The sequence below is a fragment of the Ambystoma mexicanum genome, chromosome 6p, assembly GCF_040938575.1.
Source record: "Ambystoma mexicanum isolate Mex_15411 chromosome 6p, UKY_AmexF1_1, whole genome shotgun sequence".
NCBI lineage: Eukaryota > Metazoa > Chordata > Amphibia > Caudata > Ambystomatidae > Ambystoma > Ambystoma mexicanum.
The window spans coordinates 458279791-458298989 of record NC_090935.1 but is presented as its reverse complement, the minus strand read 5'-3'; the positions used below and the strand labels follow the sequence as shown (position 1 = coordinate 458298989).

Genomic DNA, 19199 nt, shown 5'->3' with positions numbered 1-19199 from the left:
CGTTTATTTTTGCCAGAAAAGTATTTGCAAGAACTGGTTATTTCCCGTCATCATGATACTCTGATGGAAGGACATCCTGGCATTGCTAAAACAGAGGAAACAATTAAACGACAATTCTGGTGGCCGTCCTGGTGAAAGGATAGTAAATCTTTCGTGATGTCCTGTGGAGTTTGCGCCCAAAACAAAGGTCAAAAAACAAAACCAGCCGGTCTTCTTCAACCCTTAGACATTCCACCAGCACCTTGGCACACCTTGTCACTAGATTTTATCACGGACCTGCCCTCTTGTAATGGATACAATACTATCCTGGTTGTGGTGGATTTATTTTCCAAGATGGCCCATTTTATTCCGTTGAAAGGATTACCTTCAGCTTTTGTTCTTGCCAAGGAATTCCTCGAAAATATCATCCGTCTGCATGGATTCCCGTCCATACTAATCTCCGATCGGGTAAGCCAGTTTATTTCTCATTTTTGGAAAAAGTGTTGTCATCTTGCACAAATCGACGTAAGACTCTCAACCAGCCACCACCCACAGACCGATGGTCAGACGGAGAGAACGAACCAGACCCTTGAACAATATCTACGATGTATGTTGCACCAATCGGAGGGTAATTGGAAGGATATTTTATGGGTGGCTGAATATGCATACAACAACTCGATACACTCTGGAACTGGTCAGAGCCCCTTTTATACCCTATATGGACATCACCCTCGTACTTCAGACTTGGACTCACCTTTGAGCCTCGAAATGCCTGCAGTGGACCATTTGCATTCTACGATTACTCAAGCCTTCAAGGATGTTACTGCACACTTACAACATGCGAAAGGGAAATACAAAAAGAATGCGGATCTGCATCGAAAGGAGGCGCCTCCATACCAAATAGGGGATCAAGTATGGTTGGTTACCAAACACTTATCGCTCAAGGGACCTCAGACTTTTAATCCAAGGTATTTAGGCCCTTACTCGATCAAAGCTATAATTAACTAAGTGGCAGTCAAGCTAGATCTACCAGCTAACATGCGGATTCACCCCGTTTTTCATGTGTCGCTTTTGAAGCCAGTGCAACCAGGAACCAGATTAATAAAGCCACCAGAACCAATCCAGATAGACGGGGAGCCTGAATTCGAGGTGAAGAACATTTTGGACTCTAAGATCTCAAAATCAAAACTTTTCTATCTAATTGATTGGAAGGGGTACGGGCCTCAGGAAAGATCTTGGGAACCCAGCGGCCACGTACATGCACCTCGGCTAGTAAAAAGGTCCCATCAGAATTTCCCGAACAAACCGAAACCTCCTGGGGAAACGACCTTGGGAGGGGCCTTGGGGGGGAGTGCTGTCATGATGCCTACCCCCGGGGCACCAGGCCAGGCCCAGCACCCCCGGGAGCAGGCATCACGCCCCCGGGTAAAAGCCCAGCGGCCCTTTTTAGGGGCTCTTTGGACTCTGTCCTGGTGCCGTTGGCGCCAGGCTCATGTTGGGCATCAGTCCTGGCGCCATAGGCGCCAGGCTCATAAAGGGAAGTGTTTAGTGCACTTACCTGAAGCAGACCATGCTGCACACTCACCTGATGCAGACCATGCTGCATGAAGAACCAAGCCAAATGAGGCTTAGGAGGGACTATTTTTCTGAAGGAACTATTTTGTTACTTGGGTGGGGCTGTGGAAGAATACTCACCTGGAACTTCTTCCAAAGCTATTTAAGCCACGCCCGGACAGCCACACGTGCTTCGCGTTGTTCTGCATCCCAGTAGCTGAACGCTCACCGTGTCTGCTCCTGCACCTGGACTCCAGCTACGCCCGCCTCGAACCTGGAACACCTGTTAGGGAATAAGAGAAGAGAAAGGTGAAAACCAAGAACTTATTCAACCTTCTTACCTGCATCCGGAATCTTCACGCCAGCATTCCTGAAGGAAGACTTCCATTTAAAAGTACTGCGTTGCTCGCTGCAGCGCCGCGCTTCACTCACCTGTTCCCGAGACGCCGCCCGGCTCCATCGCGGCTCTCAGCACTGGTCGCCACATCTCTGCACCTAGGGGAGAGAAGAAGAGACAAAAGGTGAGCAAGGGAACACAAGAGGAAAGACGAATTTTCAGCCATATTACTTACCGGCTTTTCTTGGTGAACCATTCCACATCTCGGGTCGGTGCCGCATCTTTGGCAGGTACCGCACCCCGGCCCCTATGGGGAAAGGACAAAAGACATTACTGGGGAATTACAAAGACATTTAGAGGGGTGGCCCTCATCACTAACTCACCTGATTTTACCACCGGCAATTTAACCCCTCAACGCATCGCCTTTGTTCTGCGTCTGAAATAAAGGACAGAAAAATCAACATAAAAGGAGGCTCACACTTGAACTTTTGCATCTTCATATTTACGGCGTATCGCTCAGAAAAGTCAAGTGGATGTGCCAGCGCCATTCTGAAAACCAGTAAAGTAACTGGACGAACGCGCGCCCCTGCACCAGAAGCAGGATGGAGAGTTCATCCTTCCAAACCATAAGGTGAGCTTCAACCGGGGGTTTTGGAGGAATCAGAGAAGAACGAAGAGGGAAAGGGGGAGCAAGCACACTATTCAGCAGACAGTTAATCTCCTTTCTCATCTGCAGAAGGATATTCCTACGGGCCAGACAAGCAAGATTTGGGCGTCCTGTTCAATCGGTGGTCCGACTTCTGCGCATCACGCTTCAAGAGGCCACAGCAACCCAGACCAGACCAGCGCCTCCGTGGGAGCCAGGTGAGCGTTACAGCAAGCTGAAACAGTTCTAAGAACACTCTCGGTGTCCTGAAATGTTCGTAAATAAACGAAATGGGAGTGTCCTGAGGACGCTGTCCGTATTGTTCACTGGTAAGTTGAAATTGTTCTAATAACACATGATGTGTCCTGGGATGTTCGTAAATAAACAAAATGGGTGTGTCCTGAGGATGGTATGCCTGTCTGTTTTGTTCGCAGGCAAGTTGAAACTGTTCTAAGAACACTCATCATGTCCGCGGACATTAAAATTGCCCATATGGCATAGTCAAAATGTTTGACTCTATGGGTGTGGTATGCCGCGGTGGTTGTGGCCAGGGCATAGAGTCTTAGAGTCTTGGGAGCATGGCCATATGGCCATGCACCCAAGACTCTATGCCCTGGCCACAACCACCGCAGCATATCACACCCATAGAGTGGCTTATAACTTTGGGATCCAAGAAACAATTTATAAGCAACAAAGTTGTAAGCCACTATGGGTGTTATATGCTGTGGTGGTTGTGGGCAGGGCGTATAGTCTTGGGTGCATGGACAACACCAAATTTATAAGCACCGAAGTTATAAATCACTATGGGTGTGATTTGCTGCGATGGTTGTACTTATTATAATATAATTACTGTTTGGTTTAGTAACTGAAGTATATGTATTTCTTGTTAATTTCAGTGATAAAAGAAAAGATCATGTTAGTATTGGTATTTTGTAATGGCTTATAACATTGAATAATCAACATTCTTTTTTTTTATCCCTCATATTTAGTAGATTACAAACCAGTGTACTGTGCAATTTGCTCAGTTTCTGTGTTTGTTGCTAGAATCATTAGGTCTGTTTGTTTCTTTTCAGTGTTCACTTGTTGTTTCTGGCTAATGCTCTATATATTGGCTTGTTGCAGATTTTTGGAGCAGTTAGATACCTGTTGACGTATTCTAACAGTCTATTTTTTGTTATAATGAAGTGGTATTGATTTATCTGTTTGGATACTGTGAAATTTTGGGGCAGTTAGATACCAGTTGCCGTATTCTAACTGTCTATTTTTTGTTATAATGTAGTGGTATTGATTTATCTGTTTGGATATTGTAAAATTTTGGGGCAGTTAGATACCAGTTGGCGTATTCTAACTGTCTATTTTTTTATAATGTAGTGGTATTGATTTATCTGTTTGGTTATTGAAAATCTTGTGGTAGTTGGATACCAGTTGTCGTATTCTGTTTATTGTTTGATATAATTTAGTGGTATTCATTTATCTGTTTAGTTGTTGTAGAATCTTGGGGCAGTTAGATGACAGTTGGCGTATTCTAACTATCCATTTTTTGATATAATTTAGTAGTATTCATTTATCTGTTTAGTTGTTGTAGAATCTTGGGCCAGTTAGATACCTGTTGGCATATTCTAACAGAAATCGTTTTTTAATAAAGTTTAGTTAAGGTTTAAGTACAGTTTAGTTAATACATTTTGGTTTTAAGAAGATTAAATAAGCGTATGTAAGATTTGCAGGTAATCTCTGCTTTAGAGTAATGGTACTATCATTACATTCGAACCATCCACATTTCTTTTATAATATATGCAGAATAGTGACCTACACTTGTTGTGTCTCCTGTGTGGTAGATTATACCTATTGTTGTGAAGGTTTTTTTTCCAAGTGGTACTTGACCATGTGTGAATCCAGTCAGCTTGCAGGGATTTGTTCTTGTGTCACATTGTTGCAGAGAGTGCATGTATGTTTCCACATGTATGAAATCTGGAAGATTTCATTTATGGGTATGTTTTTGTTTTCCAGTACTTGTAGTAAGTACATTAGAAATTCTTGTGGATCTTCCTGTCAGTTTATAGTGAATTTCACCATTCCAGCACAGTAGTCCAATTGTTGTCTTATTCCATAAACACTATGGCCCTCATTACGACCCTGGCGGAAATCGCGGTGCAAAATGCACCATGGAGCACGGCGGAAAGCTGCCGATAGCGCCATGGGGGTTGGCGGATTTACCGCCCCATTCCGACCTTGGCGGGGCGGTAAATCCCCATTCCCCATTTTACCCTTCCCCATTCCCATTTTTGCCCCATAGGGTATAATAGGAGTGGGGAAGGCGTTAATTACGCCACCGTAAAATACGGTGGCGTAATTAACAACAAGGTCTCGTAGCGCCATGGATTTCTCCGCCCGGAAAAACCAGGCGGAAAACGGCTCCATGGCGCTACGGGAACTCGTAGTAGGGCGGACGGGTCCGCCGCGAATAACGCTGGCGTAGACCCACTCCGCCAGGGTCGTAATGAGGCCCTATATGTGTTATTAAGATTGTTTGTTGCATTTCTATGAAGTACTAACATTTGCAAACACAATTGGTCTGTATTGTGTAAGTATATGTTGTCAACGATTGGTGGTAATTGAAATAGAATATTCATTGCTACATTTGCGTAGCAACTTACACCAATTATATTTGAGAGTTTAAATGGACCAGGTAATTCTGTATCTGAGTGATTTATTTTGAGTTTGCCTTCCTTCTTTGACGAAGTACCTGGTTTACTTTCCCTAATTGGTTCTTTTTTGCTCGTGGTACTTGATGAAGTATTATTTTATTTTACTCTCTTTGGAGGATTTGCAGTGATATCCTGCTTTATTTCTGTTTGATTTAGTTTTATTTTACAACGTTTTACTTTTTGTGGAACAGGATATGTTTTTAGATGGGGGTGTATATTGAATGAAGTCTATTGTATTCTAAAATGCAAGGAATATCAGCATTTACTTTACTTGCATCAAAGTTGATTAGAAATAGACCGTCAAGTGTACATAAGCGTGATAGTGCTATGTAGCTCATGCCTTCTTTAAAGACTGTGTTACCAATGTCTATTAATGCTTTGTCTAGGGTAAGACCTTGTGATTTATGAATGGTGACTGCATATGCAAGAGTTAGAGAAAATTGTTCTCTGCGTACATACATGTCTTTGAAGAGAAGGAATCGAGCTGTTGAGCGTCCTATCCTTTTTACTTCTGAAAGTTTGTCAAAGAGAATATTGACAAACTGAATGTTGTTGTCACGTGGGTATGTTTGAAAGCCAACAACTGTACCCAGTGCTCCATTAACTAGTCCTTGGTCCAAGTCAAGGTTACGTTTAAGCATTACTCTGCAATTTAAGGAAAATTTTAATATTTTTTCCAACCCAGCTGTGTTGGAGATTACATTTTCTAAACTATTTAGTCTTGTTGTGGCTTGCTCACACATGGGTAGTGTCATACCATGTGCGTCTAGTTTGTCTGTGGTGCTAATTTCCATTATTGGTTGCATTTCTTTATTTAACATTGTTTTATCGAATTTGAAACAGCTTGCAAGAGTTGCCATTAAGGCCATACAATTGACATTTTTGTGGGCTAATTTTTCCATAACATCTGTAGCACATACATTATCGCCATAAAGTGCATGAATGTGCCGGGTTTTCAATATTGCTTCTTGAGATAGTATACCAACTCTAATACCTTTTAAGATGTTGGCATAAGTTAGATCTGCAGATTGCCGCATGTTTTTTGTTAATTCTCTGTATTGGAAATGTTGCCAAAGGTTGACATTTCTTATGCTGCCAACAGTTTTATGGCAGAGTTTTTGTCCTAAGGTTTTAAAAATAGGCTCACCTTTTACTGGTGTCAATTGAAGAAGATCTCCGAAAACAATAATGTTTTTTCCTGCAAAGAGCTCTTCATAGTTTGTTTTGAGTACTTCTTGTAGTCTGAGGTGAATCAAAGCCAACATTAGGTTGGAGACCATGCTCACTTCATCTATTAGTAGCATTTTCATTTGTTTTAATACTCTGCGTGGTTCCATTGCAGCTTCTGTAGAAAGTTTGTAATAGTCTAATTTGTTTTGCTGTTCTACTGGCAGGAGTAGTAATCGGTGTAAAGTGACACCGCCTATGTTGAAGGCAGCTAAACCTGTGGGGGCAGTGACAACAGCTGACCGTTTGTTGTTTGTCAATTGTTGAAGGAACTTACTGATGATTTTGATTAAGAATGTTTTGTCAGAACCAGCTTCACCACTGACATACAGTAGTATAGGTTTGTAATTTTGGCAGGTGCATTCTTTGTTTTTATGTTGTACACCATGTGCAATTTCTTTTGTTACTTCTTGAAAAATGCTACGTTGTTCATTGTTTAGTTTTGATTGTAGTATAGTTAAGTCTTCTTTATCTTCATACTGACACATGGTGTTTTCTACTTCTGTCATAGCTAATTCTGCCTCATTTGTTATTAGTGGCTCTCCCAGTGGTTCTTGGCTTCCTGTTGCTGAAGGTTGACTACTGTCAGGAGTGTCCTTATCTAGTTGGGCCTGGAGTTCTTCTTCGTGTTGCTGTTCATTGTGCAACATTGTTTTGTACTGTGTAAAGTTTACATCAGTTATAGTGCTTTCATTTGCTTTGAAAGCATCTTCATATGAGTCATAGTTATCTAGTATTTCTTCTTCTTTTCTCCATGGTTTAAAGAGTTGTAGCAGGGACATGTAATATAGTTCTTTATGTTGCGGAGTCTTTAATGACAGTTTGATATGATTAATTAAATTTCGTTTGGTGAGTTTTACTAAGCTGCCTTCACAATTTGTCACTCTGTATTTACCTTTTTTTTTCATCGGGTCTTATAACAATTTTGTATGTGAAGTTTTGAGCTATGTGGTATACACACATGGTTTCCAAAGTGTTACTTCTGTTTGGGTAGTATGTGTCCAGTAAATAGTTTTTTTAAAATGTCTTGTCTGTTGGGATCATGTTTGGCTATTGTTTCTATATCTTCATTAGATTTTAGAACTATTTTTCTAGATTTAGCAGGACCAAGACTTAGCCATACTATATTTTCAGATTTTCCATACAGAGCAGTACCAGTTAAACGATCTGCTGCTTCATAGGAGCCACATTCTCTATGGGAGAGCATGTTTATGTCCAAGCTGTATAATTTCTGAGACAGTGTTTTGTCTGATGACAGGTCATTCCAGAGGTCTTGGAGCTCTGTTTTTTCTGCCTTTGTTAAGTATGCTGTAACATATCCTGCAACTGCAGTCGAATTGTCTGCAATGTACTGCACATCTATGTTTGCGTTCCATAAGTGGGCAATGATTCTATTGTAATCATTGATCTATTTTTCTTCTTCTGTTCTTTTTATGTAATATGTATTTTTAGGTGATTTACCTTTAACACTATGTCTAACTGAAGACATGAAGTTGTTCACTTGACCTGTTTTTGTAACCTGTCTAGGGAAACCAAAGCAGCATTTGGTGTAGTATTTCCCTTTGTTTTTGTATGTGCGACAATATTTGCCACATTTGTGTCTTTGAAATTGTAAAATTTGTGCATGAAGATCACTATTTGTTGCTTCTGATGGAATTTCACAAGTGACATATTTTTCAATATACTGTAAAACATCAAGCCCATATTTCCCCATGCATTTCAGCTCCTGGCATCCCTCGACCCGTATTAGCCTCGAGTTGGCCAACCCATAGGGTTAGCACCTGCCAAACTCTTAGATGTCACCTCGACAAGCACGCTCCAAATAAGCAACCAAAGTTCACTGCACTAACAGAGCCCGGTCCGTAAACCAGCCCCCCCTCTCTAACACACATAGGGATCCCGCTGTCCCCAGTCAGCCCCCACCGTGCGCCAACACTAATCCAAAGCAAACCGCTGGCTCCACCCCAGCTTCCATCACAGCAAGGAACGCAAGGCTACGCTCGAGGCCAACCATATTTACCCTCACCCACCTCCCAGCATCCACCGAAAGGAGAAATAGACACCTTAGTGCTAGGACTCATACTAGGTACTCCACTACAACCACTAAGATGGCCAATGCCCATATTAAGCACTCTAGTAAAATACCTACCAGCCCCATACCTTTGACTTATGCCATTTGCAGGCAGAACTCACAACACTGTACCAACATGAGGGCACCCTCCAATGCTTTTCCCCTGACACTGCCATCACCTACACACCCTACTTTCCCCCTAGATTGCCAACTATGCCCCATGCTATATGGACCCCTCATTAACGCAAGGTCACTCTCTGCACATGCCCTGGACATCAATGACCTGATCACCACACTAAAATTAGATTTACAGGCCAAAATTGAAACCTGGCTCCACCAAGCCTCAGGCCCTGCCCTGTCTTTAGCCCTTTCTGACGGATTCACTATTTTGAAGTGTGATAGGTTGGACACCTGAGGTGGAGGCATTGCTCTCATTTATAGGGATTCCCTACAACTCAGACCCTGCAGTATATCCACAGGTCACTGTGAAATCCATTAAACTTGCTATTACCCCCAAAGACTCCATCACCATACATATTCTCTACCACCAGCCAGGCCCTACGGTCACCTTCGAGGAAGACCTCATCTACACTATAGACAATAACATTAAGCCCACTTTCAGAGTTATACTACTGGGGGACTTCAATCTAGACCTTCATGACCCCCTACACACTGCAGGTACCATTGTAGCAAATGCCCTACCGTTGTAGCAAATGCCGTCTCAGACCATGGCTTCAAACACTGTTTTTCCTCGCCTACCCATAACAAAGGCAGAACCTTGGACTGGATAGCCGATCTGAATAGCCAGGTTACAATCACATCCAACACCCACTGCCCATGGTCGCACAATCATATCCTTTGCTTCTCTCTTCCTGTGCTGAACCAACTGCCACCCTCCTTGCTTACGCTACCACCTACCCTAGCCCGTAGCTCCTGTAAAATCTCCAAAGAGTCAATTTCCCCTCCCCTGTTACCCCTCAGCCTGGAACTCCTAAATTCTACTGACCCTCAAAGCCTAGTAAACATTTATGCAAACACTTTGACCAAAGCAGTAAACGTGGTGGCTCGTCTCCTCCCTAGAAAGTTCAAACCCACATGCCACCTCAACCTTTGGTTCACTGATTCACTACATACTTTCAAGCCCTGCACTCAAAGAAGAGACAGGCGGAAGCCATCTAGAAAAAAGACCCCTCAGATCTCCCTAAAATGGCTTTTAATAAGATTGCAAAGGAATATAAACAGGCCATCTCGGCAGCCAAAGTGGAAGTCTACAACTCTAGAATAGGGAAGGCCAGCTCCAACTCGCAAGAACTATTTAGAATCCTCAGAGAGCTAGAGACCCCTGTCACAGCCCCAACCACCATCAAAAAAGATGAAATATGGTGTGCTAATATTCAGAATGCCATGCATGCTAAAATAAGCCTACTACAGCAAAAAATACGGCAAATAATAGCAAACAAACAAGGCAAGATCAGCCCCCTAACCAACCACCCATTGCTAAAAAAACACTCTGCACCATCATTCCACTTCAGAGAAATCTCAGAACTAGAAACAGCCACCACCCTAAGAAACCGCAAACCTTGTAGATGCAAAGGAGACATCTGCCCAGTCACCATCATTATAGATTGCTCGGAAGCCCTTGACCCCGGCATCACAACATTTATTAACGCCTCTTTCTCAGGAAATCTGGTCCCAACTAGCCTTAAAGAATCCTGGTTCCTCCCCCTACTGAAAAAAAACTCTCTCGACCCTTCAGCATCAATCAACTGTTGCCCGATCACAACAGTACCCTTCCTGTTAAAGATCCTGAATAGAGCAGCCTACAACCAGATCCAATTATGTCTGGAATCAAAATACATCTTAGGGATACAGCAATCAGGTTTATGCCCAGGACACAGCACCGAATAAGCACTACTAAATTTGAAACTCCACCTAGACTCCTTCAGAGATGAGGGAAAAGTAGTCATACTCCTCCTACCGGATCTTTCAGCCGATTTCAACCTTGTAGACCATTAGATCCTATGTCACCACCTTACCTTCTCAGCAAACTTCTGCCATGAAGCCACCTCATGGATAGCATCTTTCATATAACGCAGATCCATGAGAGCTTTCTCAGACACTGCGAGTACCCCGCCTATCCCCATTCCGTGTGGTGTCCCCCAAGGTTCTTGTGTCTTCCCTTGCCTCTGCAACATATTTGCCAAACCTTTATTCAACCTCTTGGATGACATCGGTATATCTTATACCAACTATGCGGATGACACCCGAATCCTCCATCCCTTGTCAGGCTCCTAGGATGAGGACTCCCTCATGCATAACAAAATGTACGCTACAATCCAGATTTGGATGGCTACCAACTGTTTGTGTCTGAACGACGACAAGACAGAGATCTTGTTGGTAGGCTCTACCACTATGCTGCAGAAACTCAGCTACCAATATACCTCTTCAGGATAGATGGAATCTAGATCACTGTCTCAGCTGCGGTAAAAACACTGGGTGTCCATCTGGATGACTTCCTATCATTCACCAAACAAGTTAGTGTGGTGGCCTCCTCGGCAGCCTACACTGCCAAGTTCATCAACTCTGCGTGACAGTTGCTGATGCCAGAGAGTGGCCTGATTATTGCTAGAGCAATCACGGGTGCAAGACTTGATTATTGTAATGTCCTTCTTGCTGGGACATCCAAACATAACATTAACAAATTACAGAAAATCCAAAACAATTCCCTCAGAGCGGCTCTAAACATACCCAAAAGAGACCACATTTCAGCTTCCAGGAAAAAGTCTCACTGGTTCCCTATTCGAGAAAGGATTATTTTCAAAACAGTGTCTATTACCCACAGATGTGTGAGCAACACCGCCCGCAATACCTTTCCAGAAAATTGAAAGATCAAAGTCTATCAGGCTGGTAAGGTGTTTCCATGCACATCGTATGGCCCTTACAAAAGAGAAAAGAGCTAAAGGAGGTGGGGTAAGCTTCCCTACTGTAGCGGTGAACCACTGGGATGCCCTCCCCCTTGAATTAAGAGCAGAGGACTCCTACTGGTCCTTCTGCACAGCCTTAAAAATGTGGCTATTTGCCTAGTGGTCCACCCCCTCGGCGCGTTTTGGAAAAATGATGTGTTACTATAATAAACTGCATTTATGTCATTTGTCTGTATGTGTATGGTGGGATAACACACTGCTTGTGAAGCTTATGTATCATGCAACAGCACCTTTGTGCCTCACGCTTTAGGTGCTTTACAAATGAAAAATTAATAAAATAAATAAATCATACCAACTCAGACCTACTCTTCTTTCAAATGCCTGGTCTGCAGGTGGGGTGACTCTCCTGCCCTCTCTCTGACTCTGACTACCATCTACAAGCCCCCAACCAGATCTCACACTTCCTCTCAGAATGGGATGCCTCATCTCTTCTCTCCTGGCCTCCACCTCCAAGCTTCTCTTCCTCAGAGATTTCAATATTCACCTCGACTCCCTGGATGAGGCCTCTAGGCTCTTCTGCAACCTGTATGACTCTATTTCCCTCACCATCCTTCCCTCCGGTCCAACACACTCAGCCAGACACACCCTGGATGCTCTCATCTCTTCAGATACCCCCATCCCCAATACTCTCATTACTCCACTCTCCTGGTCTGATCATGCTCTCCTGTCTTCTCACCTGGACCTCCTTGGTCCCCAGGCTAAGACCCCACCTGCACTGCCAGCCTCCTTCCCATCATTCGACCTATGAAGCGAGTGTCAATTGCCACTTTCGCTATCACCTTCACTCCCCCTCCTACTCCTGCCACTGGCTCTCACTCTGACAAAGCTCTTACTAACCTCCAACTCTCCATCACCAACAGTCTAGACATCCTTGCCCCTGTCATGAGGATCTGAATGAAACCTGCCTTCAAGTGCAACTCCTGGTATGACTCAGACCTGGTAGCTCTGAAACGCAAGTGCAGAGCAGCCGAGCAGAAGTGGCAGGCTTCAAGCGCATTCTCTGATGAACTGGCCGGCCGCCTGCTCCAAAGTTAATACAGACTCCCCATCTGCCCAAAGAAGAGGGCCTATATCCAAACCTGCATATCTGGCCACTATCAACATGGCTGAACTTTTCAAAATCTGCAAGGAATTCGCTAACCCTACTGAAGTCTCCACTTCTCCTCTGGCTTCCCTGACCCTCTGCACATCTCTGGCCTCTCACTTCATTTCTAAAACTCAGGATATCCTCTCCTCACTCTCCTCTACTCCACACCCTTCTCCTCACCTGCTTTCTGGCCTCCCTTGGCTCTCCTCTCACCTCCCCTCCTATTCTCCTCTTTTGCTCCCATAACACCTGATGAGGTTTCTAGACAAGTCCGCTCTATGAAAGACTCATCCAAACAGGTGCTCCCCTGCTCATCAAGATCTAGCAAGTACAACATTGTCTCTCTTGCTCCAGCCTTGGCTGATTTCTGCAATCACTCCTTTTCCACTGGTTCCTTTCCCTCACTCCTTAAGCACTCCGTTGTGCACCCTCTCGTCAAAATAATTTCTGTTTCAAATCACAACTGTCTGAGACCCATTCCCTTTGGCAAACCTATGGTGACCCCTTTTTCTAGAGAATTAACTAATTTGATCAGCGAGACAGTTTCTTTATGCCCAAAGATATTTTGGTAGGTATTTTGAATGGAACGGCTGAAAACTCAAAATCAAAGCACATGCATCACCGGTCTGCCTTTATCAATCTCTTTACCTCTGAAATTAAATAGCTAATTTAGGCTAATTTAGGCTTTTCTTGCATGATTTGGGCCAACTGAAACCATGCAGATGTGGGATTAGCAGCCCTCACTATGGTATTGCTTCAATTTGCAAACTGCTAATGTCAGGCTGAGTGACCTGCAGTCTATTGCCACCCTCTGCCTTCTCCTATTTGGAGTGGGTCACATCCACCTGTCTCTAATCAGCTGGAGTCTTTATTTTCCCAAATATCGCTTCAATAGAAATGATTAGTTTAAAGCTTAATCAATGCCTCTATTACCTAGTTAAGGGGCACAGCAATATCTACAATGCCTGCCTATCCTGGCTGTAATGACTGGCTATAATGCCAGCATCCTGCAGGACATGCGAGAGATGGCAGACCAGATGATAGCAGTTCTCGCTGCTCGGCTCTTATTGCAGGATATGTTGCTGATGATAAAAGAAAGAAGATATGCCGGGTTTGTTGTTGTGTTTTATAATTCCGGTTGACACCTCATAATGCAGGTTAGCATTTTCCTATAGTCATGGCATGACGTTAACTTACAAGGTTTAGATGCTTAGACTGTTTTAGAACGCAATGCAAAATATAATGTCAGTGTGAGCTGTAGGTGGATTAGAAAAACGTTAGCTTTAAGAAACCTACCATGACTCAGTGTAACGAACACATCCTCTCAAGTTAGATACATGGCCCTGCTACTTCCTATTTAGGAAACATGTTTTCTTGCTCCGAATGTTATAGCCATATGGGTATGATTATATGAATTGCTTGTAAAGTTGACTAATGAATATAGAATGAACACAACTATTCACATATGTCAAAATACATTTCAGAAGTTATTTCAACAAATGAGCCATAACATGACTTTTAGGATAACTTACTCGTATAAACGTTGGGGTCCAAACTCTTAATGACACATTCACCTGGGTGACATTTGCTGGATCCACGGAACAGGAAAAGGAAGCACACTTATAGTCGGCCCTGCAGTCCTGTTTACATAAGTGGGAACATGAATAATCATCAGGTAAAAGTCATTTGAAAGCGAGGTGGAGTCGTCTATTCATCATAGCAATCGGATGAAACATGCATCTCTACCCTTCAACGTTACCAGACAGTAGGAGCCAACACAAACATTGTTAAATGCAATACAAGTGGTTATGCTTTTTTTCATTTTGATATGGGAGAAAACAAGACATTGGGGTGAATCACAGGGCTTTATAATATGAAAAACCATTCACCAAAAAATAATCAGCAAAGGAAATATAACACTATACATTTCTAGAAGGCAGTGGTCGAAGTGTACGAAAAGAAGTAGTGGAACTATGTTCCTTACTGGTCTACCTACCCCAGCCCCCCACAAACCCCATTGCTACACTCCTCCCATTCACAATACTAACCCCCAGACAAATGTACCTGCTGTTTAAGGGAATGTTAAGTATAATGCACTGAAAGTACAAGTTTCAACTTCTTCCAACACTTGTATTTTAAAACGAAACCATTCTGAACAGTTGTGCTTTTTAAAATAAAAGTATAGGAACAGTAAAACTTAATTTTCAAAAGTAGAGGAGCACCGCTCCCAACCGCTCCCACCCACTTCAACCACTGCTTGAAGGGAAAGCAGACAAAGGCTAAATCCCCTGGATAAGGTGTCACTACATGTTGAAATCCATAGTCAGGCCTTCAGTTGTTTATGAAATGCAGGTAGTTGGACGAAGAAGGCAACCCATGTGGGGCTCCATTCCCAGCAAACACAGAACTGAATGTAAGGCTCTGCTCCTCTTTATAGAGTTCCTGCACTTGGGAAATTCCAGATAGAAAACATCCCGGCTAAGTCCAAGGGAACCCCCAGAAAGCGGGCGCTTCTCTAGCGGATAGGATGCTAGACGAGATGTACTGACCTTGGGCTGCAGGCACTGCTGCTTGAGGGGTTACCCCTGGGCGTGCCCCAGCCGAGGGGCACCTGTTCAAACATCTAAGAGCACGTCACAATCTGGCAGCTGCATGCAACATGGCTATTGGGGGATCGAGAGTGGAGACAGGAAGCCCGATGACAACAACCTTTCCTGAATCCATCCTGGAGAACACAAGCGCCTACACAAAGGTGCGTAAATCAGCTGCCGGGATCAATGTAATGGGAGATAAGAATAAAGATGAAAATGCCAGGCCCGGTACATCTGCTTGATGTTAGTCTGGAAAGATAAGGACGAGTCCAGGGACTTGGCAGAGGGGGAAATAATTAGAGACCTCGTGTTCTCTACTAATGCCTGTTCCACACCAGGCAGAGAGCTTGCCACTGGGACCCACGATGCACATGTGTTCTTTTTATTGAGGCTATGACTTTAACCATTCATTTCTGTTAGGAAAACGTTTCTTTTTGCTGCTTTGCTCCCATTATCCTCTATGGGACAACCTTTCGTTTTGCTCTGTTTTGACTCCTGACCCAATGTTTTGGAATTCAAGTCATCTGCTTTACTTGTCTTGCTTTGTGCTCTTTTTTATGTGGAGACTGATCAGTCCATACGTCTATCTGTGCTAAGAGACTATGGGCTTCATTACAAGTTTGCCAGTCCGGAAATAAGGGTGCGGGTAAACTCACTGGCACTCTTCTTTCCAGACCAGCAAACTATGGGTTTTCCTGCCAGAGCCGCTGTGCCCGACAGGTCTGACCCTGCCGGGCACATCGGTCACGGCAGGCAAAGCTGTCACGGAAGCACAGGCACCGTTAACAATGATGCCGGGGCTTCCGTGTCCCCACTCCCATAGAGACCAATGGGACGCTATGGGAATGGGGATTAGCGAAATTACTGGTGCCTGAATTCCCGGCCGCCGGACCCGTAATGAGGGCATATGTCGCTCTTTACGGATTTCTTGTATTTTTATAACTACACACATCACCCTAAAGTGAAGTGAGGTTAGGATACTTTGTATCCGTATAACTCTTTTTTAAAAACTTTTTTGGTCCCTGATGATCCACGCACCCAATTTTTACAAAACGATTGTGAAAAAGCAAGAGCTGACACTGATCTTCTTATCCTTCCTCAATTGCTGGATCACTACTCAGTGTGTCCCAATCACTTTCAAGTTAGCTATTGTCAGGCCATTTCTCAAAAACCTACAGCTGACCCAAATGACCTGGCAAGCTACAGTCCTATCTGAAACACTCCTGCAGAAACCTCTCGGGCGACAAAGAAACAAACAGCGTACTACAATGAGAGGTACAGGTTCAGGCCATCTGCTCAATAATGGACATGATAAAAAAAAAAACTAGGCAGATCACAACTCTGATAGTGCTCCTATCCTAATGGACATCTTAGCAGTGCTTGACCTCAAAAGTCATCAAATTATGCAATGTAGACTAGAAGACATTGCAATAAACAAAGCAGTGTTACCTGCGCACCAGTCGAAGTACCGGAAGTACCTCTTAGCCTCCCACGCTGCTCTGGACGTCTTGGAAGCCATGTTTGACTTTGTTGTAATTACTGGTATATATCATCGCTACAACACTGAAGACGTTTGCTTCGACCTTCTAATAACTATAATTGATTATAGCATTTTTCTTTTTCTCATTTTAGTGCCCAAATAGCTGTTATACGGCTTTATTTGCAGTGGCCCCGCCCCTTTTGGCAGGAAGAGGATAAAATCAGCTGTCCGCATGCACCAGCGCGTGTGCACCAGGCCTCTTTGCCGCTGGGTTGCGGCGGTGCGGCGCAGAGGTGCTTCGGGTGCTGGCGTTTCGTGATTGAATTTTGTGATGCAATTACAATCGTCAAAACATAATTTATTGCAGCCCAGTATAAGTCGCCATTCAACTAGAGGGGGAGGAAAGTCAACGCCGAATGGGCGCTCGCCTGTAACCGCTCCTCTGTCTTCCACACTAGTCACGTGTACTAACAATAAAACCTTGCATTCCAGTGACAAAGTATTGAGGGACACGGACATTCGCGCTTTCTGTAAGGACATCACGGAAAGGTCTTGTGCAACCACTAAACTTTCGGCACCAATGGAATCTGCCAAGTTAATGGTGAACATTCCCAAGACTGCAATTGCAATTACAGTGGCTGCAAAGGCGCATATGGACACAAAACGTGACCCTCTAGATGAGGCTTAGAGGTGTAAATTGCCAGCTTCTTCCACTTCAGTGGTGAATGATATGAGTGACTCTAATGTATTTAATGATGTCAAATTGCTATCTGACATTCCGTCTGTAAGCGATAGCGTTATGTTAAAAGTGCTTCCTCCTACTGCAAAATTAAATAATACAAAGCATTTGGAGGGGAAAAGCTTACAGGATGCAAAGGTAATTGACCTTGAGGATGAGGGTTTTGGGTTCTCTGGGCACACATTACCTGATAATTTGTCGGCGTCACCAGTTCTGTTTGAAACACCGGAACCCAATTATACAAGCTCCCCTATAAATGTCTCCTTTATGCGACCCACTCCAAGAAGACCTACATCTTCCCTAACTAAAAAGGGTATGGTTCAATCAGGTTCGCAAAATGAGTGGATGTTGGAAGCCACTTTGCAAGCCATGAATTTTGCCATACAAACATTAGGGAAATTATTTGAGACACTTGACACTAAATTAACGACGCAAGCTGTCATGTTGGAACACATGTATAATTGGCAAAATACCACTGGAATGGCAATTAGCGCTGAATTACACATGCCAAGTATACCTAAACATAAAACGACATTGATGCTGTGAGTAGCTGCCCAAACCTCTACAATAACACAAAAACTGGATTTTGCTATTCAGCTTATTGACGGGATTATTGTTGAGACCACTACAAAGGGGAACTCATTGCCTGTTAGTGACCTGAGAGTGTTCCTGAAGTCAATATGGTGGCTCCCATAACTACATCAACAAAAAAAAGGTTTATACCATCTTTGCCCCCGCGAATGGGAAAACAAAGAAAAATATACCCAATGGTAAGTTACCCAAAAACCAGAGTGCTCCCAAAATTGTCCCAAATTCAAGCTCTAAGCAATTTTTTAAGGCACTCACACTTCCCAACAAAAGTATGATTGTGGCATCACAAGCTTTAAGGAAACATATAAACAACAAATGCATGTCAAATCTATCCAGTCTAATACTTTATCTCAAACTGCAGACTATGCACCTCTGAATGATTGATGACGGAAGTGAACCTTCATAGTGCTTCACTCCAACAGAAACCAAACAGGGGGGTGCCATTGGAGTCTTCTAATAGATCCATGGCTAACCTGACACAATTGAGAAATGAAGAAGCCATTCAGGCATTCAGACATGAAATCAGAACGGCAGTTGATGCATACATGTCTGATCACTGCTTGTCAATTCTATCAAGGCTAGGTAATGAATCTACAACATGATTCACTGTACCTAGTAGAGTGGGGGAGAAGGAGGTAAGGTTTGAGTCAGATCAAAACATCTCAAATTGTATGGACCCCCCCGCATGTTAGAGGGGGTGGCACACAATTGAACTTGCCCATAGCACAACCGCCTGTGACATCTATTGCCACGTTACCAGGAGTTGATTTAGACTCAAAGGAAAGTTGGAATCAGAATTTACCAACACAAGCCCTACATCCACAGGGAATTGATGTGTCGTCAGAGATGATGGGCTTAGTAGAGATCGCCTTAAAACAAATTCAGGCGAAAACAAAAAATGAATCACTGAGAGATAACCACAGTAATAATCAGACCTCCTTACTCCCCATGACAAAGTCACAGGGGAAAAAAGACTGGCACCATATTCATTAATTTTGGCATGCAGAACAGCACCCTGTAAGCAATACTACCTTAATAGAAGATCTGTCGTGACCATATTTTCTGAAATAGTGCAGCTGGAGGATATTAACTCAGCTGATATTGAGTATGTGGAGTTTATGAGTGATGAGAATCTCAATACTGTGAGATTGTGTTTGAACTCACAGGTGGTGCAAAATCTAATTTGGGCAACAAAAGCCCATTTGTTT

The 19199-nt window shown here is 43.5% G+C and overlaps 1 protein-coding gene across 2 annotated transcripts in view; it reads right to left on the bottom strand.

Annotated features, from left to right (window-relative positions):
- Nucleotides 1-19199, bottom strand: part of ITGA1 (integrin subunit alpha 1) — a 1202180-nt gene that overhangs the window by 64886 nt on the left and 1118095 nt on the right. For both annotated transcript variants that reach the window (XM_069627258.1, XM_069627257.1), the window contains one exon: nucleotides 14123-14230. In XM_069627258.1, coding sequence (XP_069483359.1) covers nucleotides 14123-14230 — 108 coding nt within the window. The remainder of the gene's footprint in view (nucleotides 1-14122; nucleotides 14231-19199) is intronic.